General features: G+C 42.2%; 2 protein-coding genes across 2 annotated transcripts; both read right to left on the reverse strand.

The window, feature by feature from the left end:
* Positions 1-93: 93 nt before the first annotated feature.
* On the reverse strand, positions 94-9,289 carry LOC127478167 (protein-glutamine gamma-glutamyltransferase 6-like). The gene is made up of 12 exons (XM_051803429.1): positions 9,091-9,289; positions 8,106-8,345; positions 7,494-7,612; positions 6,384-6,512; positions 5,032-5,209; positions 4,065-4,200; positions 3,329-3,432; positions 2,394-2,636; positions 1,834-2,151; positions 1,126-1,283; positions 540-673; positions 94-247 (listed from the first exon to the last, which is right to left on the reverse strand). The coding sequence occupies exons 1-12, from the start codon at positions 9,287-9,289 to the stop codon at positions 94-96; spliced, it is 2,112 nt and encodes a 703-aa protein (XP_051659389.1).
* Positions 9,290-14,349: 5,060 nt separating this feature from the next.
* On the reverse strand, positions 14,350-27,151 carry LOC127478168 (protein-glutamine gamma-glutamyltransferase 6-like). Its single transcript, XM_051803430.1, has 13 exons — positions 27,145-27,151; positions 25,048-25,221; positions 24,600-24,839; positions 21,012-21,130; positions 20,618-20,743; positions 20,261-20,441; positions 19,880-20,015; positions 19,383-19,486; positions 19,053-19,295; positions 17,523-17,840; positions 16,322-16,485; positions 15,548-15,672; positions 14,350-14,500 (listed from the first exon to the last, which is right to left on the reverse strand). Exons 1-13 carry the CDS (start codon positions 27,149-27,151, stop codon positions 14,350-14,352), a joined length of 2,088 nt encoding a protein of 695 aa, XP_051659390.1.
* Positions 27,152-27,698: the final 547 nt, after the last annotated feature.

The raw sequence follows: 27,698 nt of genomic DNA on the forward strand, positions 1-27,698 counted from the left end.
GTAATCTGCATTTCTGTGCTCCCAGTCATAATAATGTATGGACAGTGCACCAGCCTCATAAACAGGCACAACTGAACTGATGTACAGGTTATATCACTGAGCAGGAGCCACATTAAGCGTCACAAATCCCTTAATGTCTGAAAAATGGATGCAAACCAAGTCCACCTGAAGCTGCCTGGTGCCACTCCTGTAGGGAGTGATTTCAAACTGGACTGTTGAACTCTCCATGGGGGCCATTCTTGCCACACTAAAAGAGAGAATGCATTTGTAAGGTCAAGCAGCTGAAAATTCCTTGCTATGTATTCTTCAGATCCCCAGTATGACATCTCTTCACCCCCTGAGCATCCTGTAATTCAAAAATTGGTGAAAGAGGTGTAAAAAACTCCAGCTGGTACATGGAGAGTACTGACATGATAGTATTTTGTACAAGGTTGGTGCCAACAAAAGTCATGAGCTTGACAGAATACTTTTAAAAACCCACCAGTATTCCAGATTTCCCCCCAAAGCGAGTGAGTTTTCAGCCAGCAGCATTTACATACCTGATTCTGAGTTGCTCTTTGAGCAGGCCACTACCTTCAGCTCTCAGTACACAGTCTGTCACCTCATCAGACAGTGGGTTGGTAAATGTGACCTCCACATTAACAGCCTGGTGTACCACTGTTGGACCAAGGACCTACAGAGAGAAATCATCTTGCTCAGCCACAGTGTTATTCTCACCTATTTCTTGTGCTTTTCTCTTTTCATTCCCATTTCAAAAATCAGTCTTCCTAAAGTCAGTCTTCCTGAATAAACTGGAAGAGATTGATCAGACTCCCTTAACAAAAGCAGAGGACTAAATACAGCCCAGATTTCTCTGTCCCTCTCTGTCCTGTCTCTCTGTAGATAAGCTTGCCTTGTAACTCTTGTAACACTGAGACTTGTGGCAAGAATACCACAGCTATGCCATGGAAAGGTTTGCTTTTCCTCAGTGTACTTCATTTCACTTGTGTCATATGGCCCATTACCAGAGCAACAAGATCCAGTCACCTTGATTTCACTTCCCACACTCTTTCTGTGAGGACTGGGAATTCTAGTTGCTTTTTCTCAACATGTCTCTCAAGGGTCACATAGGGGACTTGTTTTTACCTTGATGGTGAGAAAAGGATCCTGAAGGACAATGTCCTTCTCAACCAGAAGCGAGGCTCCCTTTTTGATTTGGCACACAGCAGTCACCAGGATCTTCCTGTCGTCCATCAGAGAGTTTTTGTATTGGGAATAGGGGATCCCAAATGAAAACTCCTTCACTGGAATGGAAATGGAAACAAAATTTCCCTCTCTTCCTTTTTCTAAGTCCCTACTATCTGTAAGGTACCTGTATTTTAAGGAGCATGTACACCATCACCCTGGGGCTGCACATTTGTGGGTGTTGACACCCACAGACAGGAATGATGCTCATAAGTGACTTCTACTTACATTCACATAAAACACTGAATTATCAGGTACAGTTTGGTGGCTGGACAGATCTGAGGGTGGGTATATGTGGGTAGCTCCCTAGTGTCCAGTGTATGTCTCTTAGTTGCTCTCTCTTAGCAAAAAAGGTCATAATGTAGCACCAACAGTGGCCCTGCTTGGTCAGACAAAAGGTCACCTTGCTCAGTATCTTTTCTGACAGTGCCCAAAAGCAAATGCTTAAGACAGGGAAATATGAATGTTTCTCTTCCCCTGAATAGCCTTGACCTCCAGCTGATTGCAGGTCATACACTTCTCGAGCCATTCTTTATTTCCATGTGATTTGACCACAAACCAAAACTATGTCTTCTCCTGTAATAAAAAGTGTAATAAAATTAAAATTACCTTCTTCTGATCCGAGTTTAATAGACCTATACAGCTCTAAAATCTCTGCCTTTGGTCTTCTTGTGTAGAGAATGGCTGAAGCCTTCAATTTAACTTTTATGGTCTTGAAATCTGAGATCAGGTTTCTGAGTGACAAGGTAAGGAGGATGTCCTGGCCAATCACAGGAGATGCGTCGAGGATCAGCTTCCCTGAGATACTGGGGGTTTGTGCCCTTGAAAATCGCCTTTTAGGTTTTCTAATTTGGGGGTTTTTTCCGGTTCTTCTCACACCAAGCAGCTTCAGTGCTTTTTTGTACACCTGCCTTTCTTTCGAAGATCCTGCTTGGAAAGATAACATGGTCAGAGTTCTTGTGTCTACTGGATGCAGTGCAGTGGAGCCAGGATTGTTCTCAGAAATTTAGGAAGGCTGAGAAGGGCAAAGATACTCAAGAGGAGAAAGTGAGATCTAACACAGCTACTTTGCTCTAGAAGAAGTAAAGAAATTAAGTCAGTCCAACAAAGGCCTAAATTCTTTTCACTTCTGATCATCAGTGGTAAGACAACAATAATAAAGAATTTACCTTCTGGATATTTGTAATTAGCAGTGACATCCACACGGGAGTTGGTGCCCACTGCTTTGGTGCTGATACATTTCCCAATCTTCCTGGTGTTAGAATAAATCCTCTCCTTTCTTTTCTTGCTGTGGCGAATCCAGGTGACACAGTCAGCATTCACTGCTGCAAACACAAATGGGCTGTCATAATCCAGGTTCACATCCCCTTCTTTGATGGCTCTGATGGAGGCAGGACCACACTGATAGATGCCTGTATTGGAGAGGGAGAAGTTAAACAACTGCCTCTTGCAAAAGAACATAAATCCTCACGCTGGCAGTCACTCCAAAGATGCATTTGGGTGAAGTTCACTGTTTGTGTGTCTGTGTATTATGGTAACAGAATGCCCAGAGACTCACATGCCTTTTCTGTCAAAAGGTGGGAGGCTGTTAGGGAGAGCTAAAGCTTCTTATGACGTGTGCTGTGTGAAATGTTTCACCCTGCAAAGGCTGCAGGGCTGCCAGCAAAGCTGTCTGGTGAAAGGAGGGGAGAGGGTGTGAGCCAGGTCAGAAATGCAGTCAGACCTAAGGGATGGGAGTCAACAATGCACTGAGAAGATCCAAGAAACTAAATTTGTTAAACTTTGTATTGGAGAATCAGACTGTGTGGTGTTAGGAGCTGAGACAAGCAAGGGCAGGATAAGTGAACTTCAAATGTGCTGGCTGTTGTGGAGGCAGAGAATCAAAATGAAAAAAAAAGGAAGAATTGGTGTGCTGGTAAGTGATCCAGAGGCTGACAGAAAAGCTGCCTACTGGAGATTGATGTGGATATTGCTTTTCTTGTGCACCAAAAGTAATGCTATGTCTACAGGGAATGTATAGAAGAGAGTTGTCCTGAAATTTCAGTGGCAATCTTTCAGAATAACACTATCTGTGGGGATTTTTTTATGTTTACAACAGTGCTACCTTTGCTTTTTTCCTGGGGTGTTGCATCCAGAACCTGCCATCCATCATAAAAAGAACCAAGATCTCTTCTGGTGAACCAGCTTTCATTCCAGACGTGGAAATTCCTGTAAGAGAGGCAGAATATGGAATACCTGATTAATAATCCTGAGTGAATGAAAACTGGAGAGAGCAGCTGCTGGCTCGTTACATGGGTACCTCTTTCCCCTTTTGTGCCAGATTTTTGTGTTCAGATCTCTCAGAAATGTTGAGACATTATGAAAAAGAAATGTTAAAAGGAAAATAATTCATCACAGAGTCAAGAGTTCAATTCTGGACATTCCAGAACAAACAGCCAAAGGTCTCCTGTGCACTTTGCTATCTGTTGGTATTTAACTCACAGTTTCTTTCTACTTCATGTCACCATTGTCCCATTCAGTCCAGATGGCGTGTTGTGCTTGGTGACTGAGGCACTGATGCTGCAATACAACACACCTGTGCAGTGTGATAATTTGTGGGCACTTGTTTGTCAAAAGAACAATTTTTAACAGCTTCTCTGAGGTGAAACAGCATCTCCTTTGTTGACTCTTCAAAATCATGAAGTTGACTACTTATTGAATTTCTGAACGCTCTGTGGATTCTTTGGTGTGGGGTTTTATAGCACTGGCAGCATGAGGTTGGAGTAGTTTTTCAGGAGCATGATTCTTTTAATTAGTGGGGAATGTAATGGAAGAAATAATTTAAAAATATGTATATTTACCACACACTGTCTTCAGTCAAGTGCAGGGTCTTTCCAGAAATGTCAATGTACTTATCAATACTCAGATTTATATTGGTGTCATGGGCAGAGTTGAAGTTGGTAATAACACGAGTAGGTATTCCCAAGCATCTCAGTACTGCAATATAGAATATCATAAAAGTTCTGTAAACCTATTTTACACACATTTAGAAAGTATTTTTCTTTTTTTTCTTGGCAAAACAGTCTATTGTATGTTTTCAGTGAGGAAACAAATCCCCAGTAATTTTTCTCCAGATATGATACAAGTCACACTCATTGTGCACAATTGCTCAGAAGACACTTCCACTCATGTGACATTCTTAGCTGCCATGTCCTTTTAACAAGAGTGAGATTCACCCATTTATTTTAATCTTTGATTCTTCCTCCTGTTCTCTCTCCCATTTTCCCTCTATTTGTTCCTCTGTTACTTGCTTCTTTTTCCTCTTACTTTCTGAGATATACCTTTCAATTGCATTATTTTTCCTCTGTACTTTCCCCAAGGAAGCTCTTGTGTCTCAGAGCAGCTCTGAATGGAAAGCGCTAGTAAGAAATTCTTTTCCTGACTTGCAGCTCCTTTTACAGGTCCTTAGAATTGTGACTTGGTTTTGTGTCAGCAGTAGGTAGGTAAGACACAGCAGTAGAAAATGGGATTGTGAGGAGATGGGCTTAAAAGATCACTGGTATTCTTTGAATCCTAGCTGTGAAACAGGAGGCCTTGCTCTTTTCACCAGCCCAGCCTGGCAAACCACTTTGAATTTTGTTTGGGGTGCAGTATTGCAACCTGTGGCTGTTTAAAATAGACCCTTCACCCATGGGGAGCTGAGGTTCTTCGCTCTCTCTGCCACAGCTGGAACAACTTCAACAATACTGTCAGAAAGTTAAAACCACAGCAATTCTAGTGAGCTTCCTTCCTGGTATCATTCTGGTCTCGTTCTTCATCCCTTCATACCTGTGCAGGTGACTCCTGCAAAGACCCAGCACTGGCCATACCGGACGGGTCTGTACCTCCCCCTGTGCCACTTCCGAAGGATGGTCACGCTCCCACTCCACTGCAGGGGGTTTGTCCCGGAGCGGTACTTCCCGGTCCACTTCCCTTCCACTACTCCCTTCTCGTCATTGCTGTTGACCTGAAAGAGTCCTTCTCGTGAGAGAATTAAAATATTTACAGAAGAAGAGAGGGAGGGAAAGAGGCAGAAGTGAGCCTGTGGGTGCCACTGCTCTCATGGGCTGGGGGGTGGGACAGAACATCTGAGCCTTAGAATTTTGTCTGTTCCAGTGCAATATTGGACCAAACCCAGATCAGACTGTAGAGTCTGACGATTCAAAACTGCCTTGTTTTCAGTTTATATTTTCTGTTTACATTTTCTCTGTTTCACTGATGGATTTCACCTCTTTGTGTGTGGTTATACTGTGCATTCAGTATTGTTTCAGGTTCTCGGGTGATTTACGTGGAAGGCTTGAGAAGTCAATATTTTCTCTGAATGTGCATTTGTTGCAAGTGTGCATATAGTACTTATAGCTTGCTCAAACTTGTTAGATGTGGTTGCATATATTTGTGCACATCCATTGTAGAGCCCTAAGTGTCACATGGTGGTACAGAAAGCAGTGAGTTCTTATTTATTTATTTTTTCCTAAGTATTCATACTTTTAGTAATTTTGTACATCTAAGAGGAGTTATTTACCTCATGTCGAAGCTGAAATTGCCTAAAGTGAGTGCTGTCTAAAAGGCTGAAAAGTATCACAGCTGTAAAGGAGGAATCTCAGCTAAAGAAAGTGGGAAGGCATGTATTATTTATAAAATGGAAAACTTTTCAGTTGCCTGGTTGTGCATTTATGTGCTTGTGAGCTTGTGTGGGTGCTGTGCAAGTATTGGCTGCAGGAAATGCATAAAGGCCTCATTGAACAAATATCCCTTAACTGAAGAATACTAAATCCACACATTAAATGTGGCCATAACAGCACTGGTTTTCCGAAATATTTCATGCTTCTCTTGGTATTTGAAAAACTTAGCAAGTGATTTCAGGCTTTCCAAATTAGCGAGAAGATCTAATGGACTGGAAATCTGTTAGGGAAATACATCTGAGATTCACTGTTCCCCAGAAGTTCTTGGAAACATTCCTTCAGTTATGAGCAAACTCTTGGGAAGAAGGTAAATTAAACTTTTGGGGTATTTTACCTCTTTTGTAGCTATTGTGTTGCAGAATTGTTATCTACACCTATAAAACATTGAGGCATTCACACTCAGGTGTTGGGGTTTTGTTAGTAAGTGCATGTAGAGCTGTAAGTGATGGATCATTTTACCATAGCACTGACCACCCTGCTCACATAGACAGGGTTGTTTCGGTTGGATACATCAACAGCTGGATCTTCTCGGTGGTTCAGGCTCCGATCCAGTATAGCCAGAGAGATATCAAGGATATCCTCTTCAAACTGAAATCAAAACAAGGCTAATTTCATAAGTAAACCCCAGGATAAACTCCCCATCCATTTTCCTGCTCCTGGCACAACAGGATAACGTTGGTAATAGAGGCATTATCTGTATTGTTAAAGGATATAGGGTCAAGTAGAAAACACGAGCACCAGGCTGCTGGCTCTCCGTGGGATTTTAAAGACAAGATGTCTGTGAGCATGGTGTGGGGCCATGGCCACTGGCATCCACAAAGCCACTACGTGTCCTGGTGGAACAGACAGGACCCCTGCAGGTCGGGCTGAGCAGGATTCACACCCTCCCACATCCTGCCGTGCCCCCACAGGAACCCTTCTGTTACGAAAGCTTTGCTCCCATGGGCTGCCTGCACCTAGTGTCAGCAGATCACCTGAACTGAAAGAAACCCACAGACACAATTATTGTGGATTAGGGTCACAGGGATGCTGTGCTGGGCCCAGAGAATGCCCAAGTGCTCTGCTCTATGGAGGTGGCCAGGCAAGGGTGCCCCCCCGACCTGGGATATCCTTTTAGTGCCTGTTAGTGAGCATGTAAATATTTATGTAAATATTTACTATGTATTAACTATGTAAATGATTACTAGTTGTAATACATCACTATGTATATTTACTATGTAAATATTTAGATGTACCAGCTTTGCAATGCCTGGTGGCTTTCTTTGCCCTTTACAAGGGTCAAAAAATGAAGTGCAATTTCACCAGTTTGAGTAACAAGCAAAAGAAAAATGAAATTGTGCTTTGTTTCTTTTATTTCTGTCTTAGCACATGCCAGACTGCAGAAATGATCCTGATGCTGCTGTAATGTACTGATAAGTGAGACATATATCTGTAAGAAAATCTGAAGTGAGGAATACTCAGCAAGGAATACTGAGCTCTCATACTCTGAGATAATGATTCTCTCTCCTGAACAGCCTGTTTACCCACTGTGCTTATTTTGAAAGTTCTGGAATAGGTGATGTTTTTTACCTGTCCATAGTTCCAAGCTTCTTGCTGGATATCTTTTTCCAGTCCCTGAAATATGATTCCACTGTCATTCAGGACATATTCCTGTCGCTCCCTCTCGTTAGCCATGTAGACATCATCATCTAAGAGCAGAATGAGACACGATGGCTGAAAGGAAATTATTTTGAAAATCTCACAGAGAGGGGAGATCTAGGGAGCAGGTCAGGCTGCCCCTGCATTCAGGCTTAGGACTCCCTGCTACACCTCTCTAATCATTCAGAGAGTGAATAAAATCGGCGTGAAATTCCTTTGAGGGGAACTTCACTAATCTCACTGTGTGTCTTACTGGTAGATGTAGGCTGGTTTACAGCTGAATGCAAGAATCAGAGGGGAAAAAAATTCTAGAATAAATGTTTGGAATATTTCCTGCCTCTGATCTTTTATCCTACAAGCAAAAGTCTGGGGTCTTTGATAGCTTGAAGCACTGAAGAAGGGGCAAAACCTTGATCCTTGATGTTGAGCAAAAAACCCCCACTTTGTGTAGCTGTGACTGTCAGGTTCAGACTTTACTGTGACCCCCAGAATTCCTGGCTGAGACAATGAGATATTTGAAGGACGTGATGCATCAAAGCATACCTGGACACCAAGGGTTGAAGAGTAGCACAAACTGGCCCAGGACTTTTGAAAAGACCTTGTTCCCAGAAAGGACCTGGAGTCTGAGTTTGTATCGCCCGATGACGGCGCTGGCTGGGCTGAGGATGGTGAAGCTGAGGCAGCCAGGCTCGCTGGGCTCCTGGGCTGCACTCCAGCCACTGGCACCCTCCTCTGAGAGGGTAAATACGACCTTGGTCTGCTGTGATTCTGCTGGAGATGGTCCTGCCAGAGAGAACAGGGACAGCAATTCTGAGTGGCAGCTGTGAGTGACAAACTTGGGGTCAGGGAAACCCACGTGGAAAGGCTGTGGGTTGTCAGATTAAGTGTTTATTCAATGTAAACTCACTCCAGAGGTGAGCACACCCGTAATTACTCCAGGCAAGTGAGAGGGCAAGTCTGTTGTCCTGAAAACTTGACAGTTCAAAAATATGTGAGCGGGATGAGCCACACATTTTAACACACGTGTCATGAAGACTTAGTAGCTGCCTGGAGGATTTTTTGGAGGAGACTTTTGGCAAGATGTAGGTGGGAGTTCTTATGAATTGGGTCATGTGGGCTGTTCTAGTAATAGGGAACACATGAAGTTAATCAAGGGGATTTTAAAAGGGGTGAAGTAAGGGAGGAGAGGAGATGAATTGGGGATGGTGGTTTGTGAGAGGTAGAGCTGTAACATGCTCAGGGACCAGAATGGAGATAAATTGCAGTTCCAGGTAGGTCCTCAGGAGCAGAGGTACAGGCTTGGTTTTAGAATGAGAATGGCACCTACCTTCCTATTAATTATTACCTTTACTCTCTATATTTCCTTAAACTGCAGATCAAACTTAAAAATGGGAACTCCTAAGCCTAAAAGGACAATGAATCCTACATGATACAGGACACAGCTTGATGATTCAGGAATGGACCACACAGATCTGTATTTTGGAGGTGGAATAACTCAGATATGAGGTGAGTGACATGGGGAAATTACCTGTGCTTGCAATAAAGGTGAAGTTGTCCCAAGATTGCACTGTTGTTTTGATGTTCAGAGAGATGTTGAAGGGCTGCCCTCTCCTGAAGATTGCTTCTGTGCTGCTGTAATCAGAGGTGTGGTGGGCAGCTTTATTTAGTTTGGATTGCCAATTGACTTTTGTTATCTTCAGGGCTAGAAAGAGACAAGACGTGTTCATTAAAAAAGGTTTTCCTTCAAGCTTGTACACCTTTTCATCGTGTCTAATGTAGTAATTTTATTATACTTATATATAGCTGGTGTTATGTGCTCTAGGAGAAAGAAAAATCCACTGTTATTAAGAATTGCAAAAATGCCAGTGTAGAGGAACAGTTAAAGCATCTTTTCTGCAGGCAACTTTCTGAAAGAGAAAAAACACCCATTCAGAGAATTCATCTTTGATTTAAAAAAAAAACCAAAAAAACCCAAAAATAAAACCCTGCTCTATTTAGATAAGACTTTGTTAAAGTTTGAAGTGTCTGTTCTGTTCCCCATGTTCCTGCTCTTGTGAGGTCCTGTGGGGATCTCTGGTTCACAGAGAGCTTTACAGATGTACAGAAAGAAGTATTAAAACTCTCATGAGCGAGTGCAAGCCTGGCTCTGGAAGCACTTTCTGACAGATGTCAGAAGGTTGGTGTCTTCATTGTGGAACTTGTACATTATCTTCTCATGTATCTTGTATCTCAGTTAATTTGCAGTCCTGTTGCCTGAAGCTGGGTGTTATTTCACACTCTGTTGGAAAAAGATAACCAGCAGAGGACAGATGATGGCACTAGGAGTGGCATATCTTGAGGCAGTGCTATTGTTGCTCTTTTGTATTGTGATGGGTTGTCACTGTTGAAAATGGGGCACTGAAGCACACATTACAAAAGCTGTCAAACTTTTTTTGTCCCTTGAGGAATTAAAAACCGGCAGTAACAAGTGAAAAAAGCAGAAAAAATACAGATCCCTCTATGAAAATATGTGTTTGTGAAGTGGCCTCTCCCTGTGCATTTCAGAGGAGTTTCCCTTGAAGAAAATTTCCTGCTGTGACTCAAGCACATTAACCCTTTGCAGACTAAAGCAACACTTCCATCATTTCACTGAACACAGGACTTGGTTTAGCACTGCCTTGAATCACTTGGAGAGAGGCTCCTATCTGAGGGAACCCACAGGGCTCTGCTGTAGGAATAGAGAGGGTAGGATCTGAGTTTTCTGCTGTGTTTGCAGCAGAGAGTTATATTCTGTGAAGTCTTCACAAAGTCAGAACTGTCCTCATTCCTCAGCTTTTTGGAAGAAATGTGAATGTGCACGTGCATTTCTGAGGCTGCAGTGAGGGTGGCTTTCCTCTAGTCTGTGAGTGTGTTTAAACGCTTTCAGCTGAGGGTCTGGCTTCATGTGTGTCACCTAGAGACAAAAATTCCACTGACAGGAGAGTTGTGTCTGTGCCCCGGGATGCAAAATGCCTGGAAAGTGTCTCACTTGCGTCATCGCTTTGTGTTCCTGACTCAAATATCTGTAATTGAAAGGGACCCACAGAAAGCATCATCCCCAACATCAAGTCCTCTAATTTAAGAGTGACTTAGAACGTGTTTCTGCAGGGCCTCAGGGTTTGAAAAGAAGTTGTTTAGTCTTGCTGCACTTCACCCTGTGCGAGTTCAGTGTCCAGGCTCTGCAGGGCAGGGGGCACGTCAGAGGCTGCCACAGGCAAAGAAGTTGTCCAACAGAGTAAAAGGGGATGTGTGGAGAGGTTGGAAAGATAAAGAAGGCAGTGGCTAGCAGTGGTTAGCTCAAAGAATTTCCTGCATTAATAGTTTGATTTGCCTTGCAAAGTCCCTGCTCGTGCAGGCATTTCCAGTGAACATGTGCAGGAGATCAGCAAAAAGTTGGTTTTTATATGGGGTAAGAGCACAATAAAACCTGATACCAGTCTTTTGTCCATGTGGACTCAAATTTACCCTTGTTTTGATCCTCACAGTTTTAATTTAAATCTTATAATTTTTTTTCTTCTTTTGGTGTCTGTTAGAAAAACACATTTTCAATAATTCTGTCAGCGTGCAATTGGACAAACTTCTAAAAATCTCTTTGGGTGTCTATCCTGTAGTGGACAGACACTGGGAGCAAGCTCAGAAGCAAAAGCCTGCAGAATTGGTGCTCACTGCTGAAAATGCTGATCATGTGACAGGGTTCTCTTTGCCTTTGACTGAAAACTGAAGCTGTAATAGAAAAACATCTTTAAACTAAACTGTAAGTGGACTCTGTGTGTGTGTGCATTCCATGACACACCTGTCTAACTAGAGATCTCTCCAGTCATGAGGACAGTGAGAGTCAGTGCAACACCACACAGACCAGCTGCCATGGCCCCTCTGTAGGGAGGGGAATGTGGGAGTCCAGAGGCCACCAAGTGACCTGTCTGAGGCCAGACATCATTTGATATCAGAGCCTGGGATTTCCATGGGGCAGTAGGATGCCCCAGTCAGTAGCAAACAGTGTTGATTAGGTGGCTGCAGAAGCACTGAATAGAGTAGTTAATTGATATGATAGAAAAAATATCTTCTTAATCTACTTTTCTGTGTTACAGGAAAAAAAAGAATATGTTCAAGACCCATGATAGTAAAAAGAAAATCAGTTCCAGTAGAATAACCCATAAATACATTAAACCTAAAGAGGGCTAAGCTGCTGAGAGAACAGCTAGATGTAATTTATCTTGTTTCCTCAGCAAATCTCACTCAGCTGGATAGGAGGAGTGAATGTCTGGAGCCATCAGGATGAACTTACCTGCCATGAGGTTTCTTTCTTCTTTTCCTCACTTGTGTGTGGTTCAGGTTATGGACACGAAAGTGTGCAAGAACATCCTAAATCTTCTTCCACCAGCACAAATACTGAAAGGCTCAGGACTGGACTTGGCTACACAGGCTGGAGTTTATACAAGCTGGGTGTGACCTGTGGTTGGTAGTTACTGTTTTTGTAGTGATATCCTACGTGAGCATCCACTGATGACTGCTTTAATTGCACAATCTTGAATCCAATTATGCTTATTTAAAACTGGTGAATGACTGAAGAAAGATGATAATCAGTATTCTGGTGTCTTAGAGGGGAAAACATCCCAAATCGGATCTAATGAAGGAAATATAATCTTAAGCAGACACAAGAAACTTAATTTTGGATAGTTTGGTTTGTGTCAGTTTAGGTTTTTGGAGACTGTATGTACAGAGGGCAAGCGTAGACAAATATACCTGTTGTACAGCTTGGCTGTTGGGACATGGAGTGATCTGAGTAAATTTGTAATAATCAGTGTTACTGTCACTCAGTAGTTTGGAGTTTTTTCACTCTGTTTTTTTTTTAAGGCAGGTCTGCCTGAAGATCTTTCACATAACTGCATGTAATTCATCCTTTCTTGCAATACAGACATGTGCATTCTCACTATCTGTTCCTGACATGGTTACCTGTAATCTGCATTTCTTCTGTGTGAAGCAGCACATCCCCCAGAGAGGGCATTGTTATGCAGTCAGCTGTGATCAGAGACTTCTGTTAAGTAAAGAGAAGTGTTTAAATGGCTGCCTCTGCTTTTAATAATAATTTTTTCTTTATAGTTCGGGGTTCATAATGCATGTACAAAGTTTCTCTGTAGCTCTTTGGCATGGCACTGTGAGTCCGGCCCCGGAGGAAGCTGCAGAGCTGCTCTGCTGATGCGAGCCCTGCCCACTCTAATTACAGGCGCCCTCAGCTCCTGCAGCTCCCTCGCGTTGTCTCCTCCCTCGTCCTGTGTCACAGCTTATCTACAAACATCCCCTGCCAATCTGTGCCCAGAGTAGCTTGAACACTGATCTGAACCTTGAATGGACTGTGATGAGGAGTAAGGGCTGTCAGGGGAGAAGGGATGATCCCTCATCTTCCTCACCTTCACGCTTCTGCACTGCCTTTTTGTTCTGTTTTCTCTTTTGTTTCCACTTCGTATTTGTTGTTTCCAATTCATATCAAGATTGCCAGGAACCAAAAAGGCAAGTTAATTGCCTGAAGTTTAAGTGTATTTTTTTAAAAAAGGAATCTGGAGTTCTGTTATGGTTTCTTGTGTGTGTGGTTTTTTTTTTTTTCAGTAGGAGTTTGTGATCATATCTGGATGCCTCAGACTCTGAAATACTATCAGAAAAAGGTTTTCATATCTATAACTCCTTACAGCTGTGTGGTTCAGAATTTTGGCCTTATTAATTCAGCTTTGATCTTTCTGCCAGTTGTACAGCAAATGTAAATCTTGAGGCTTGGCAGAGCTGTTTGCACACTGTGACTGCCCCACACCCTGGAGTGTGACCTGGAGGCTCCCGTGCCTGGTCAGTCCTTACCTGTCACAGCAGAGGCTGGAACAGGGAATCCTTACAGCTGCCTGAAAGTGTGTTCCAGCTGAGACCTGGCACCTGGGAATGTTGGGGTTGGGAACCCACAGAAGAGGCATCTGTCTGCAAACTCTGTCAGGGGTGGAGCTGGGGCTGCCCATGGAGGAGCCATGTGGGGAAGGTGTGAAGACAAACGTGTTCCTTGTCTCCAGTGACCTTACACTGGTGGGCAAAAAGTGTTGGTGACCTTGTGCTGCTGGGCTGTCACATTAATGCCAGGCTCTGTCAGGCTACATAAGAATTAAGTTACTGTTTTGAATATGTCCATGTGTTCTCCACTCTGTGCCAGGCCTGTGCCCACAGAAATACTGTCATGGACCCCACACATTACTTTCCCACCCTTCACAGACTTTTTTCCTCCCCATTCACAGAGCTATATGTGTCACAAAATACAGAAATTAGGTGAACAGTGGAGGGAAATGTTCTATTCTTTTAGGCTAGAGGCTTGTGAAATGAAGAAAAAAAGAACTTTCCTCAATCTCGTGACTTCTTGTAATAATGTCCATGGAATGTAAAATTCATTACAAAACAATACAGTGATGAATGATTTTTATTTATTGCTGACAATTAGAATGAGGTCAAAAAGAGACTGTATTGTTTGCCTGATGGCAAAGTCAAAACTGGGAGCTGAACAGAATGAGATTTGATAAAACAGTGAAACTATTTCTACGAAGAATTCAAGAGGGAGGAAAAAAAGGAAGAAATACAATTAGAGACTAAATTAAGCACTGTGAAAGTAGGAGACTTGATTCTATTGCAATGTAAGAGGTCACCAATTTTTGTGGAAAGTTCCTTTCTGTCATCACTTTTCCTATCCAGGGGAGGATGTCTTGTCATGTTACTGCTGAAATAGGAGTTTGATTCCATCACATTATGAAGGTGCTACTGCAATGGTTACAAATCCCTTAACGTGTGAAAATTTGTCACAAGAGAAGTCTACTTGCAGCTGCAAGGGCCCACTCCTCCGAGGTGTGAATTCAAAATAAATTTTTGATCTCTCCCTTGGTGCCAGTCGTGCCAAACTGGAGAAAAAAAAAAAAAAGGAAAAAATCAATTAATTCAGGTTTACATTGTCTTTTTATGAGATTCCCAAGAAATAGGAGTGCATGAGAGCAAGGGACTCAACAGTTACTTGTGCCCCAGCCTTGGGTTTTGAGAATTACTTAAGGTTTGAGGCTTTGTGTAGACTAAGAAATGAGACAGTGCCATCTTCATTTACTCTTGAATAGACTTATGGAAATGAGAAGTGCCACGTCAGGCCTTAGGGCTGACTGCAAATTTGGACAGTCAACACAAACTCAGAATAGGAAAACTCTGAAGTCAAAGATCTGTCCAATACCTGCTCAGTTCATATCCATTTTGGCAATAACATGATTTTTCTAATGGACATTCTGCTTTGTTTTTTACCTTCTTTTTGGCCTAAATTGGCTTAGTCTTCAACTGTAATAATGTTCTCCATATTTTTATGGATTCTCTTGTCCAAAGAGTTCCAGAGCCACAGCAAGTCACTTTTTTTATAATAATAAAAGGAATCTCTAGGAAATACAAACTGCTACTCAACAGTGAGTTAATGCATAAAGCAGCAGAGTCCAAAGGAAAAGAAAAATAGAAAATCATGGGTTTTATATTTTGAAAAGGCATATTCTTCTCCTGCTTTAAAGGAGCAATTTCTTGTTTGGGCTGAAGCAAGGGGAGCTATGGCAGTGTCTGACTTGTTAGCTCAGAGTTATACCTGTGGTATTAGGGCATTGTGCATAAAAATAGAAACATGAAGCCAAGCTGTAAACTTCAGAGAGACAAAAGAATTCAACATGCACGTTTGCTTTCCCAGGGAAGGAGAATGTTAATAGTTTTCAGTTGAGGAAGATGTTCCTAAGTGGAACAAACAGTGTGTGATTAAGAAACAATAATATCCCAATATACACCTGGTGGCATTTTTGTTTCATAAATAGAAAATATGAAATAGACGATTAGAGCGTGTTTGGGTTTTTTGTTTTTTCTTTTTGAGACACCAGACTTGCTGTTGGTGGTGTTGGAAGCACCGAGTACGTGCTGCAGCTTTCACTTACTTTATCTTGACCTGCTGGTTCATCAGAGTCACCAGGAGGACGCAGCGGCTCACGGGCTCGGGGAGGGGGTTGGCGTAGGAGATCTCCAGCGTGGCAGCTCTGTTCACCACAATCCTCCGGGGAAGCTGCAGGACAAAGGCACGTTTCTGATCAGTCACTGGTTTACTCTCTTCTGGAGTCAGAACTCAGCTGTGGCATTTAGCTGGCAGCTTTCCTGGTGTTTGAAGCTGGACTTGGCTTAGCTGAGCCGTGCTGTGGAGCTGTCTGCAATATTTTGTGCGTGATTTCAGTGGAACAGAGCCCTGACTGCACAGACACGTCCCTGACACCTGCCTGATCCTTGGGGTGCTCAGTGGCTTTTTTTTTTCTTTTCTGGCATATCACTGATGAGAACTGAAGTGTTGAAACAATAAGAACTGGCCCTAGCAATGACTGGAATTAAGGGTTTAAACCTCTATTCTGGGAGCAGGCAAAGGTGTTTAAAGGCAACACAAGCACTTGCCAGTAACTAGAACACCTGAAATGAGAACGAGTGCTGTGAACATAAAGCTGTGGCATGTGACTGGGAAAGAAAGAGCTGTTCTGAAGAACAGGGTCAGATTCAGGCCAAGGTTCAGAACTGGCCTCTCCCATCCTTGCCTTCTCAATTTAAGCAGCAGGATTTTGGAGCAAGGTCTGAAATGGCAGCCTAAATGAATCATTTATCCCCAAATTCTCGACCTCCAGAAAGACCCTTTAGTGTCCATTTGGGACATCAGGGAGAGAATTGTTTACCTTAATGATGATGTTTGTGTCCTCTAAAATGATTGTCTTCTCCACCAGCAGCTTCAGCCCGTGCGAGCGCATGACTTCACACAGAGCAGTGACTTGGATCCTTTTGTCAGTAGTCAGATATTTTCCATAATGAGCATAAGGGATCTTTACCCGGATATGCTTCCCTGGAATACAGACATATGTTTAGGAACTATTACATTTTCAAAGAAAGCTAAAGAAAAGAGAGTTACAGCAAGGTTTGTTTGGGGTTTTTTTGTTTTGTTTTGTTTTTGTTTGTTTGTTTTGTTTTTTTTTTTTTTTTTTAATTATTGAAGAGAAAAAAAGATAAGACAGCTGGAGTGTGTTTATATTTCCTTCTTGTGAGACTGGTTGTGTATTTCCCTCTTGTGGTGATCATTTTCTACTTTAACTCATTTGACCCTTACAGTTTTGAATAGAGGATTTTTGGTCTGAAACTGAGGGAGTCTTCTCCTCTGCATTTCACTGGATTCCTGGCCCTTTGTATTTCTTAAAATTAGAGGTATAACTATTGTTATCTATTCCCTCCTTGTATCCTCTTTGTTTTACCTCAGTCAAGAAGAAAGTTTGGGTCAAGTTTCACAGAGATCCTTTTCAAGTGACCTGGTCAGCTGCTCACTGTAGTCCTACAACTTTCCTGCTGTGTATGGGGAAAAATGTATATCTTTGTAGCCCCTGGAGATGAAAAAGATCTCTATAATAATTTCAGTAGCTGTGACTCTTCAAAACAGAGTTTCACTGTAACTTTTAAACTTTGTCCTAGTTGATTTCTTTTAAAGTGTTGCCTGTTGGGTGCCAGAAAGCACACATCAGACTTCTTTTATTTGTTTATAGTAAGATATGTTCCTATGTACATGTAATAGTTACCACACACACACATATATAGATAGATATATAGATCTTGCCACACACACACACACATATGTATAGTGTTGCTTCTGGAGCTGTAACATAAATGTAGCCTTCTATGTAACACTTGATGAGACCTTCATTCTTGAAGTAGTGAAAGTTTTCAGTGGGGGAAAAAATCATGTAAAATTTAATCACAATGCTATTAAGAGATGGTAGGAATGGATGCACTATGAGGCTGATCTAGGTATGATACTGATGTTTCTTCCTCCCAGTTGCCTTGCTGTGGCTAGCAAGAGGGCTAGATTGGCTCCTTGGGACCATTAAAAGTTACCTTGTTTAGGACCAAGCTCCGCAGAAGTGGTTGCCTTCAGGATCTCTGCCACTGTTCTCCTGGTGTACAGGATGGTGGATGCACTCATGTCCACCCTCACGGCCTTGCGGTCAGAGGAGAGGTTGTTCAGAACTAAGATTAGATTAATGTCTTTGCCAAAAACTGGAGGCTCAGCCAGCTTGAACTTCCCAGCAATGCCAGGGTTTCTGACTGTCTCTGAGGGTCTCCCATCCGCGGATTCTGTGCGTCCTTCTGTGACACTCGTTCCCAATATCTTGGCCAAGGCCTTTTTGTAAACACGTCTTTCCTCGGAAGAGCCTGGGGGAAGGAGAGAACCAAGTAAAATCCTGCTTCTGTTGCAAATGCACCTCCTCTGGGTAAAGGCTTTCAGAGTGGTACAGGGTGTCAGCTCTGCATATGCAACACCTGAAAGTTCCCCATGTCTCCATTAATCCTCTGTTCAGGTTTTTCCACAGGGAAGTAATAAATGCACTGTTATAAGGTGAATAAATCACTGAAATGAAATATAATGTATTTGTTAAAGAAGTAAGATTTCTCTTTCTCTGGTCAGAACTTGCAGCAGTGTGATAAGTCTTACTTTGCTGATCTGGTGACAGACAGCCTCTGTATTAATTATAGTTGCACTAAAACATTGAAGAGTGAAGTACTGAAATATGACCACTGATTCCAAATGGCAAATTTTAAAACAAGTGAAATACATTTTTTTTTTTTAAGACTTTGAGCCACAAACATTAAGCACACTATTAAGAGAAATCTGTAACCCTAAATTAAACAAACAAACAAAAACAAACAAACAAAATGGAAAGATCTGTGTACCAAGTTTCTGAGGGAAGATAAAAAAAAAAATTCCTGCAAGCAAATGGCTCTGCAGCTCTTAACCCTTTGCTGCTTTGTTTTCCTAAATACAGTTGAATGACACTTAGTCCCTTTACTCTTTCCTAGTAGTTTTGATTCCAGAATCCAATGATGTGGAGACAGAGTCCACTGACAGTGCAAACACTGAGTGGCTGGGTAGGTGATTGCCATGTGGGAGATAATGCAGAGGACTGGAGCTTAAGGTTTTAGGTTAGTGGTTCGATTGTTGCCCCACTCCCTCTGCCAGATAGGTTGGAAAACTGGTACTTAGTGACCTCAGTGTCCTATACTACAGACATGTGCACAGTTCATGATACACAATGGACCCAGTTTCAGGATGTTTTGGTCTGCCTTGGGTAGTAAGGTGTATTTTATAGCCCTGTTTTCTGAATGTATTAAATTTTATACTTCTGTGTAAGGGACTAAAGTGTACTTTGTGTTGTGCCCTAAGAAGGAAAACTGTTAAATGCACAAAGCCAGAAAGGTAATACCCGTTGCATTTAGGAAGTAATCTGAGAACACTGGTGGAAATATTTTCTGAAGGAAAGCAGAGAGATGCTCAAACAAAGCAGGTTGCTCATCCTGCCTCCCAGCACCAAGAACTCAGCAGGAAGCAGTTGTGATAACAAGGAGATAACGTGACAATCCCTTTACCTTCCGGATATTTGTAGTTAGCGGTGATATCCACCCGGGCGTTGCTGCCCAGGGCTTTGGTGCTGATGAACCTGCCAATGATTTCGGTATCACAATAAACCCTTTTCTTGGTGCCATCGTTGTACACGATCCACCTGTTGCAGTCAGCGTTCACCTCCGTGTACACAAACAAGGTGTCGTAATCCAAGTCCACCTCACCTTCTTTGATGGCTACGACGGAGGCAGGGCCACACTGAAAAATCCCTGAAATGTGAGAAAGGAGGTCAAACTCTGTTAGCTGTGCTCAGTTTGGAGAAGCCACTGTTAAACACTGGTAATTTATACTGTTACCTTTGCTTTGTTCTTGCGGGGTCGCATCTAAAACCTGCCACCCGTTGTACGACCTTCCCAGGTCTGGGCGAACGAACCAGCTTTCGTTCCAGACGTGATAATCCCTGGAGACAAAGAACAACGTCTAGAAAGCACGGTCATATAGAGTCATACAGGCTTCCAGTTTGAAAGGAGTAATGAATTTTGGCTTTTAAAGGTTCTCCAAACTGAGATACAGGCTGTCTCCTTATACTAACTCACTGCCTCTTTCAAAGGACAGATTTAATGCCTGTTTTTGAGGTCTAGACCTCAGGGCAGGGAGGGAGACAACCACGAAGTATGTTGTTTGGGTTTTTTTCTTCTCTTCTTTTTTTTCCAAATGGATGTCTACAGTATTAATTTAGATAGTTGTATTACATTGTGTCCACTCAGTTGCTTTTGTACCACTGGTGTTCGTGTTTTTAAGTCTCCTAAATCCCCTCCCTAGTTATTAGTGAGATGCAAGAAATTATATTTACCATGTGGAATCCTTGCTGATATTAAGACTCCTTCCAGAGCTGTCATAGTACTTGTCAATACTCAGGTTTCTATCCACGTCATGGGCAGAGTTAAAATTGGAAACCAAGCGGGTTGGAATCCCCAAGCACCTCAGAACTGAAATATATTTTAAAAGAAACCAAAACAAACGAGCAACAAATACAACAAAACCCACGCAGCTCAATGATTATACAAACATCTGAGAAACAAAGTTAGGGGTCTAAATATTTTGTGGTTCTTCAGCATTTGGGTTCTTTACAGCACTGTTCCTCTTGTGGAGTTTATTGCTTTGTGGTTTTTTGATTAGTCCAGAGGTCACAAGTGCCCCCATCTCAGCAGAGTCCTGTGTTCCCAGGGCTTACCTGTGCACATCACGCCTGCAAACACCCAGCACTGGCCGTACTGAACGGGCCTGTAGTTGTCCTGGCGCCACTTCTTGAGGATGACCACGCTGCCATCCCACCTGGAGGGATTCTCATGAGAGTGGAAGCTTCCTTGCCACTTTCCCAGGAGAACTCCGTTGTCGTTATCATTTCCATTGATCTAAAAAGAGGCCAGTGGACAGAATGCACAAAATGAGCTGTGCATAATGCACCCCATCCATTTAATTGTGTTGCATAAGGTGCAGGTGGCTGAGTCTCCCTGGTGTAACTGATGCTTTCTGCTCAGGTTTTGTGGGTGAAGTTGCCCATTTTTGGGTGAAGTTGCCCATTTCTTACCATAGAACTGATAACTCGGCCCACATATTTGGGATCTCCCCTTCGTGACACGTCCATGCCTGGGTCCTGGCGGTAGTACAGGCTCAGATCCAGCATGGTGAGGCAGATGTTTAGAAGGTCTTGAAACTGTGATCAGATAAGATACATTTTTAAGAAATTAGATGGCTTCCAAACAGAATTAAAGGAGATTTTACTGCAGTTCCTCCTTTCTGAGATATTCCAGGCCAGAGGTGACAGGGACAGTGAGGGACACTGTTAGACACACTGTGAGCAAAGTAAGGCTACCCAGGGTTGTGTAGTTTTCATATGAACAGGCCTATTGGAGAGGCAAATAATGTAAGAGAAATGCTATTTGGGACAGACTGAGAGTCAAAATAAATTCCTTATGGCTTACCTGTCCATAATACCATGCTCTTGCTTCAATGTACCTTGCGTTGCCCACAAAGATTATTCCATTTTCATTCAGAACATATTCTTGCCTCTCATTTTCATTGGCTATGAAGACATCATCACCTGAAAACCAAGTCGGGCAGGCTTAAAGCTGCAACACTAGCAACCTTTCAAAAACATTGTCGTCTTGATTTAGCAAGGGGAAAACTACTGTTTGCAAAACACATCTTTACAGCTCCGTGAACATGTAGAGTTCAGTGATAATGTCTGTTATTGTAAATGTCCTGGGGGGACAGGGACCCAAAAGATCCTTATTATATTACTTAACTTTTATCCCCTACTTTTAGTGTAGCCCTTGTGTATGATTTAAATGTCCCCTAAACGTTGTGTTTCTGTGAGAAAAGTCCAGGTTCACAGATTTTTTTCTGTCTTCTCAGGGTAGTTAAGAAGTAGAACAGACATTTGAAAAGAAACACACAGATAACATTTTTATGTTTTCCAGTTATTAGGAAAGCCTGCTCAACCATTCACTTGGGTTTCATTGTTCCTCATTGGTTTTCCAAGCACAGGATGTAGCTGCTCTGAAAGCATTGGCTTCCCACAGAGGTTTAGATTGTTCTCATAATTCTTTAAGTAGCAATATCTGCTTAGTTCTGTGTTTAATTCCATACTGTTTAAAAATATCTTCTGAAAGCTCCAGGATTTCAGGAAATACATACAAAAAAAATATCAGCTTTTCTATTTTATTGAGTCAACTTCTTTACCTTCCTATAGGAACTTCCCATCCTTCCCTTCCTGCAAATAAAAAGATTGCAATTTATTTTAAAAATTATATCATGTGATATAAATCTATTTTTGTGGTTGCTGTCCATGTTTTTTAAAAATAATGTCATTATTGTTGATTGCTAAGCTTTTGGGGTGGCATGAGCCTGGAAACCTGTGTGCAGTTCCAGCTCTGGACCAGTTGGAAAGAGTGGGAGGAGCACTGGGAATGCTGAGCAATCCTGAAAACCTAAGTTATGAATTAACTCAGAATTATTTAAGGTAGGAAAAAAATGGGGGTGAGGAATGGGCCAAGCATGGCAGTCAATTCCAGAAATTCTTGTGAACAGGATGGGGCAGGGGGAAGGAAATCTATTCTTGGTGTCTATCATATGTAGGATGAGAAATTATATGCTGAAATGGAAACAAGAAAGATTTGTTTGTTAATAGGAAGTACTTCTATTAGAAAGGCTGGTGTTTTATTGGAGGGAATTTCCAGGGGAGGTACTGGAGCTTCCCTAATGGCTGATCATTAGGAAGGAATTCAAAACCTGTCAGGAATGACATAAGTGCTGAACAGGACCTGCCTTGAGGATGGTGTGGGACTAGACAACTTTCTAGGATCCTTCTAGCCCTGTGAGCTAGTTCTCTGCCCCTTCTTCCAAAGGGGATAAATTTTTATGGCTTGCTAAACCAGATTTTTTTTTTCTGGTCCGTGAACATGTTCTAATTAATAATTCCTGTTCAAGAAAGATCAGCTGAAAGAAAATTCCAAATGATGAGATTTCATCACCTCATACAATGGCATTAATATTTAAATCTGACTGTTTTCTGTTATACAGTTTAAGATTGATTTGCCTTTTTCAGGGCCACTTCACTTTGGTTCTTGTTCTTTGATTAACAAGTGTTTCCACATTCTTCATGACTTGCAGGTGATAAGTCTGCCATTGAAATTATTGTTATTTCTCCCTAAACGTGCGATCTTTTATTTTGTGTTATTGTATCTTATTCCTTCTGACCTACCCCAGTCTCTAAGGTCAGCCAGTTGTTTCTATGTGTTGTCCCAGCCCACCTGTGCATGGACAATGTTGCTTAATGTCAGCATGTCAAAGTCAGTGATGAACTACTTGATCAGAGTGTTTTTTCAGATGACACTTAAGGATCCATTAGTAGCTTTTCTCCAACCCAGTGCTTTTCCTTTTGTCTCTAGTCCTGACTGTTTTCTTCTAAGTGGTTCTTTACTGATATTCCAGTTGATGAATTAATTCCTGTTTAAAGAATAATCTCACATCTGGAACCATATCTACAGGCCAGATCTGCCATTTATCCTTAGCTGAGAAAATAAATGTTCTATTTCCTTTCTGCTATGACACTTACCATAGTGGTAACATACAATCAAACTGAATTTGTTCCTGTTTTTCAGGATCAGGGAGCTTTTCCACTCTATAGAACTTCACCAGCATCCTCCTTCAAGGATACTCCCTTTTATCTGTCAGTAGCCATTGCATCACCTGGTAAATCTGGAGGGCTCTTCTGCAGCATTACTAGTTTTAAATTGTAATGGTGCAGCTTAATTTTCCTGTTTTCATCTCAGAGGAGTTTGTCTGGTCTCAGGAGTACCTCTGGTGTTCCAGTTCAGGAGCTGTCAAATATTGCTGTCCCAGCAGTGCGGTTTCCATTAATTACAAGTTACACACAAATGATCTTTCAGGGGGTTCTGGGGAGGTTTTTCTCTCAGGACTGTCTATGCAGAGACAGTCTTGAGTTTCCTGAACATACTTCTGTAATTATTTCTGACTTCCAAGACTTGCTGAGCTAATTAACATATTTTTTTCATCTTGGCTCTTAACATATTTCTTAGTGGCCCTTGACTAATATTTGGTCACAGAAGAAAATAGTGGATGATTGTGGTTGCTTTTCTTTGATAAACTGTTTACTCACTGGGATGGCTAAGAGCTCTCTTAACTCTAGAATATCATGTTTTAGGGCATATTTGCAAAAAATCTGCTATGGAGGCGGGCTGAGACATCTGGGGGTGTTCAGCCTGGAGAAGAGAAGGCTCTGGGGAGACCTCCTTGTGGCCTTCCAGTACTTCAAGGAGGCTTTTAGAAAGGAGGCAGAGTGACCTTTTACACGGGCAGAGAGTCATAGGACAAGGGGGAATGGTTATGAACTAAAAAAGGAGAGACTCAGATTAGAGATTAGGAAGCAATTCTTTACTGTGAGGGTGGTGAGGCACTGACACAGGCTGTCCAGAGCTGCTGTGGCTGCCCCATCCCTGGAAGTGTCCAAGGCCAGGTTGGGTGGGGCCCTGCACAGCCTGACCTGGTGGGTGTCATCTGTGCCCATGGTGGGAGGTTGAAGTGAGATGGTCTTTAAGGTCCCTTCCAACCCAAACCATTCTGTGAATTGCCAATCTTCACATTTAGCCCTCCCAGTTTTTATGAAGTTAGTTGAGCTGTTGTCCTTGCAGTTAACATCTACAAGGACAGTCTTGCTCTGATTTAGGTGCAAGTCAAGGATGTTACTGTATCCTTGTTCTGAGTTCTGAGAAGTACATGGATTTACAAAAGCCTGTCAGCCTTTGTCTGCAGACAAAGTGATCTGCTCAGTTCTAAAGAGTCCGTGATATAACCCCATATAGCACACTTTGCTAGGATAAAAGGGAGGGGGGTGGCAGCAGCTTTTTAGTGTAGTAAAAGCAGATCTCTGAGCACTGAGATTGCAGCCACTGATGACCCAGAGAGAGACAGCTTGAGGGAGCAGCTCTCTGGGCAGATATGAAGCAACAGGGTCAGCTACGTTCAAGAACAAAGGTGTTGGCACCTACCTGTGCACCAAGGGTTGAAGAGTAACACAAACTGCCCCAGGTATCTGGAGGAGATCTTGTTCCCTGAGGTTACCAGGAGGGTGAGGTTGTATCGCCCGATGACAGCGTTGGCTGGGCTGGTTATCACAAAGTTGGTGGCTGTGGCCTCGCTGGGTCCTTGGGCAGCACTCCAGCCACTGGGCCCGGCCTCAGAGAGCTTAAACACAGCCCTGGTGCGATGGGATTCCGAGGGGTATGGCCCTGCCAGAAAGAAGGGGGGATTGGTTTCCATTCCAGAGTGGGATTTCAGTATTAACCTCCCATTTGAAACTATGGAGGAAAACCACTGAAACTGCAACCATTTAAAAGCATTAAAAACACACAAAGACAAATTGCATCTTTAAATAGAATAGGGAGAGAAGTACAAGGAGAAGAGATGTGAACATGGGTTGAGCTAAGGGAGTGTTACCTATCTCAGTGACAAATGCCAGGCTCTCCCCATTCTGCCTCGGCCTGTTGAAGTACAGGGTGATGATGAAGGCTTGTCCTCTCCTCACGGTCAGCTCGGTGTTGGCATATCTGTCAGTGTGGTGGTTGGCTGCGTTCACTGATGGCTGCCAGCTGATGTGTGTGGGGGTCAGGTCTGTAAAACAGAAGTCATGAAGAAGCAGCCAGCAGGGAAAGAAGCTGTTTAGTGGCATGATGAGGCTGCTAAGAGCAATTACCTTCTGCGGGAGGAAGTACAGCTAAAAAGCACATGAGCCATTAAATTAAGTTTAGTGGTCAATAACAGAAAGTTTTGCTTGGGTTTTGTTACAGGGCTGTCATACACTGGGACTTACATACTTCCTATACACTGCTGGATGCTGTTTTACTACTGGGCTTAGAAAAAAAATGTACAGGGGCAAATTGGTGTAATTTCATTACAACAGCAAATAAAGTGGCCTGTAACCCCTCTATATTTTAAACATACATATTTTTAGGATCCTGGGAGTGGCACTTAGGACATCTTACTTTTCCTGCTTAAACCCTGATGCCATTTGGCCTAGGTGCAAAGGAAAAATGCACAGTGAGAGATGGATGAAGAAGAGGTGTTTCCAGACATATTGGAGCTTTTGACAAAGAAATCACTCTGTCTGAATCTAGCTCTGTTCAAAGTGACAGCTGAACCACTGGAATTCCTGTTCTAGTAGGCACTAGTTTCATGTCCTAGAGGAATTCTGATGACTTGCAGTTTGCCTGGAGTTCTCCAATATCACGTCCTCCTGCACATTTGCTGTTATTATGGTCTGTGGTTTAAAACCCATCAAGTGGTTCTTGCCACCTCAAATGCTAAACTACCTTTTCGGCAAGCAGGTATTTATATGATCTTCCTTGAATGATTGTTTTCCCTCCTATAGCTCATGTTTTGTTGCCATGCTCAAACCTGAGCAGTTTTACTGTCTTTGGGAGGGCTGAGAAGCACTTTCTGTGTTTCTGTCTGCCCTGGGAGACTCTCCAAAGTACACCTGGAGCATTGTGTAGAAAGTTTTGGCAAATGCTCAGAGCAAGCACCTCAGTGAAGATTTTTCCAAGTCACTCTTATTAATATCAATGTCATAAAAGAAATGAGGTTGGGGGTGGAGGGACAGAATGGGGGGAACACAACCACCACCATTTTAAAGGGAAGTCAAAAGAAAAAAGTAATAACAACAAAAAGAATAGGATGGAAAGGATGGATTAAGGCCTATGCTGTTATTGCAGGAATCTTCAAACAAGCTTCCAGGTCTATCTCGTACCATAGAGCTTAGCAATGAAATACCAAGTCAGATCTGAAACAATATAGCTGCAAATTAAACTACAATTTATATCTAATCTTTGAAGAAGAGGTAAAAGTAAAAACTAACTTATGCAAAAAAAGTGCCATAGTTAAATTCAAGGATTTTTTTTTTCTGGTCTAAGACCATAAAGAAGTTGAGTGAGTAAGCACTGATGGGCTGAAAAGGAGAATCTTTAGCATGAGTATCTGGAACAACAGTGAACTGCAGTTAGTGCTGCTTTCCATGCAAAGCAACATTTTACAAACTGATTTGTAAATGTTTGTCCCATCATTAAATGAGAGAGAACCTTGCTTTGCAATTTCCCAGTTCAACAGTCATCTTAAACTTTAAAAAGCAGAGATACTGTCATTGTTGTTTGCCTTTGGTAGGGTTTTAATGCATATTTGAATTCCCATCTATAGGCTCCATGCTCACAGCTCCATTAGGGTGGATTACACAGATCTTGTTAATACAAAGCATAGCACATTTCTGACACAGCATTTAAAAAATGGTGCCTTTTGAAATAATGGGAATTTCTTTTCTCCTCCCTGCCCCTAGTATTCTCTGTTTAGCTTAAAAACTATTCTCAAACAGGTCTTAACAATAACAACAATAAAACTTCGGAAAATGAAGTGCAAGAACAAATTACAATATAGAATTTCCTTCAGATAAGAAATCTGAGCAGATACCTACAGGGCATGTATATTGAGGAAACAGTCCTGAGGAAAGTACCTGCTGAAGGGAAGCAAATGACTCGCAGAACTCACCTGCCATTCCCTCAGCTTATGAGAATTGCATACAGCTTCTGCTTTGGCCTTCAAGGTTGTCCAAGTCACATCAATCATAAAAAGAAGAAAGCCCAGCAATCTTTTTGTGCTGTCAGCTGAAATTTGAGAGATGGGAGAGGTACTTAGCTGTTGTTATTAATACCTGTAGGCTTGTCAAACGAATTAACTGGTTCCTATAATATGTAGATGTCTAATGCCAAAGGTCCTACTCAATGTGGGTGTAATTATGGGAGGAGATACCAAAATTATTTACTCAGAGGAAATGCATGCTCCCGAATCCCAAGACAGAAAGAACTTCCTACAAAGATAATAGGTGTGCCATGAATGAGTTATCTTTAAGGGTGAGGAAATGGGGAGTGCGGTGGGACATAAAAGCCATCTGAAGGAAAAAGGAGCATTTCCTGATGACTTAACTTCCATGTTGGTTAATATCACTTCTGTTTGTGTCCAATAGCTGTGGGTTGGTTTTAGAGGCTTTTTTTTTTTTAGTCTCACATTATCTCCAATACCCTCTGACTTATATGAAATTATGA

This window comes from Manacus candei, unplaced genomic scaffold, assembly GCF_025592945.1.
Source record: "Manacus candei isolate 608988 ecotype Guabito, Panama unplaced genomic scaffold, ASM2559294v1 h1tg000057l, whole genome shotgun sequence".
Taxonomy (NCBI): domain Eukaryota; kingdom Metazoa; phylum Chordata; class Aves; order Passeriformes; family Pipridae; genus Manacus; species Manacus candei.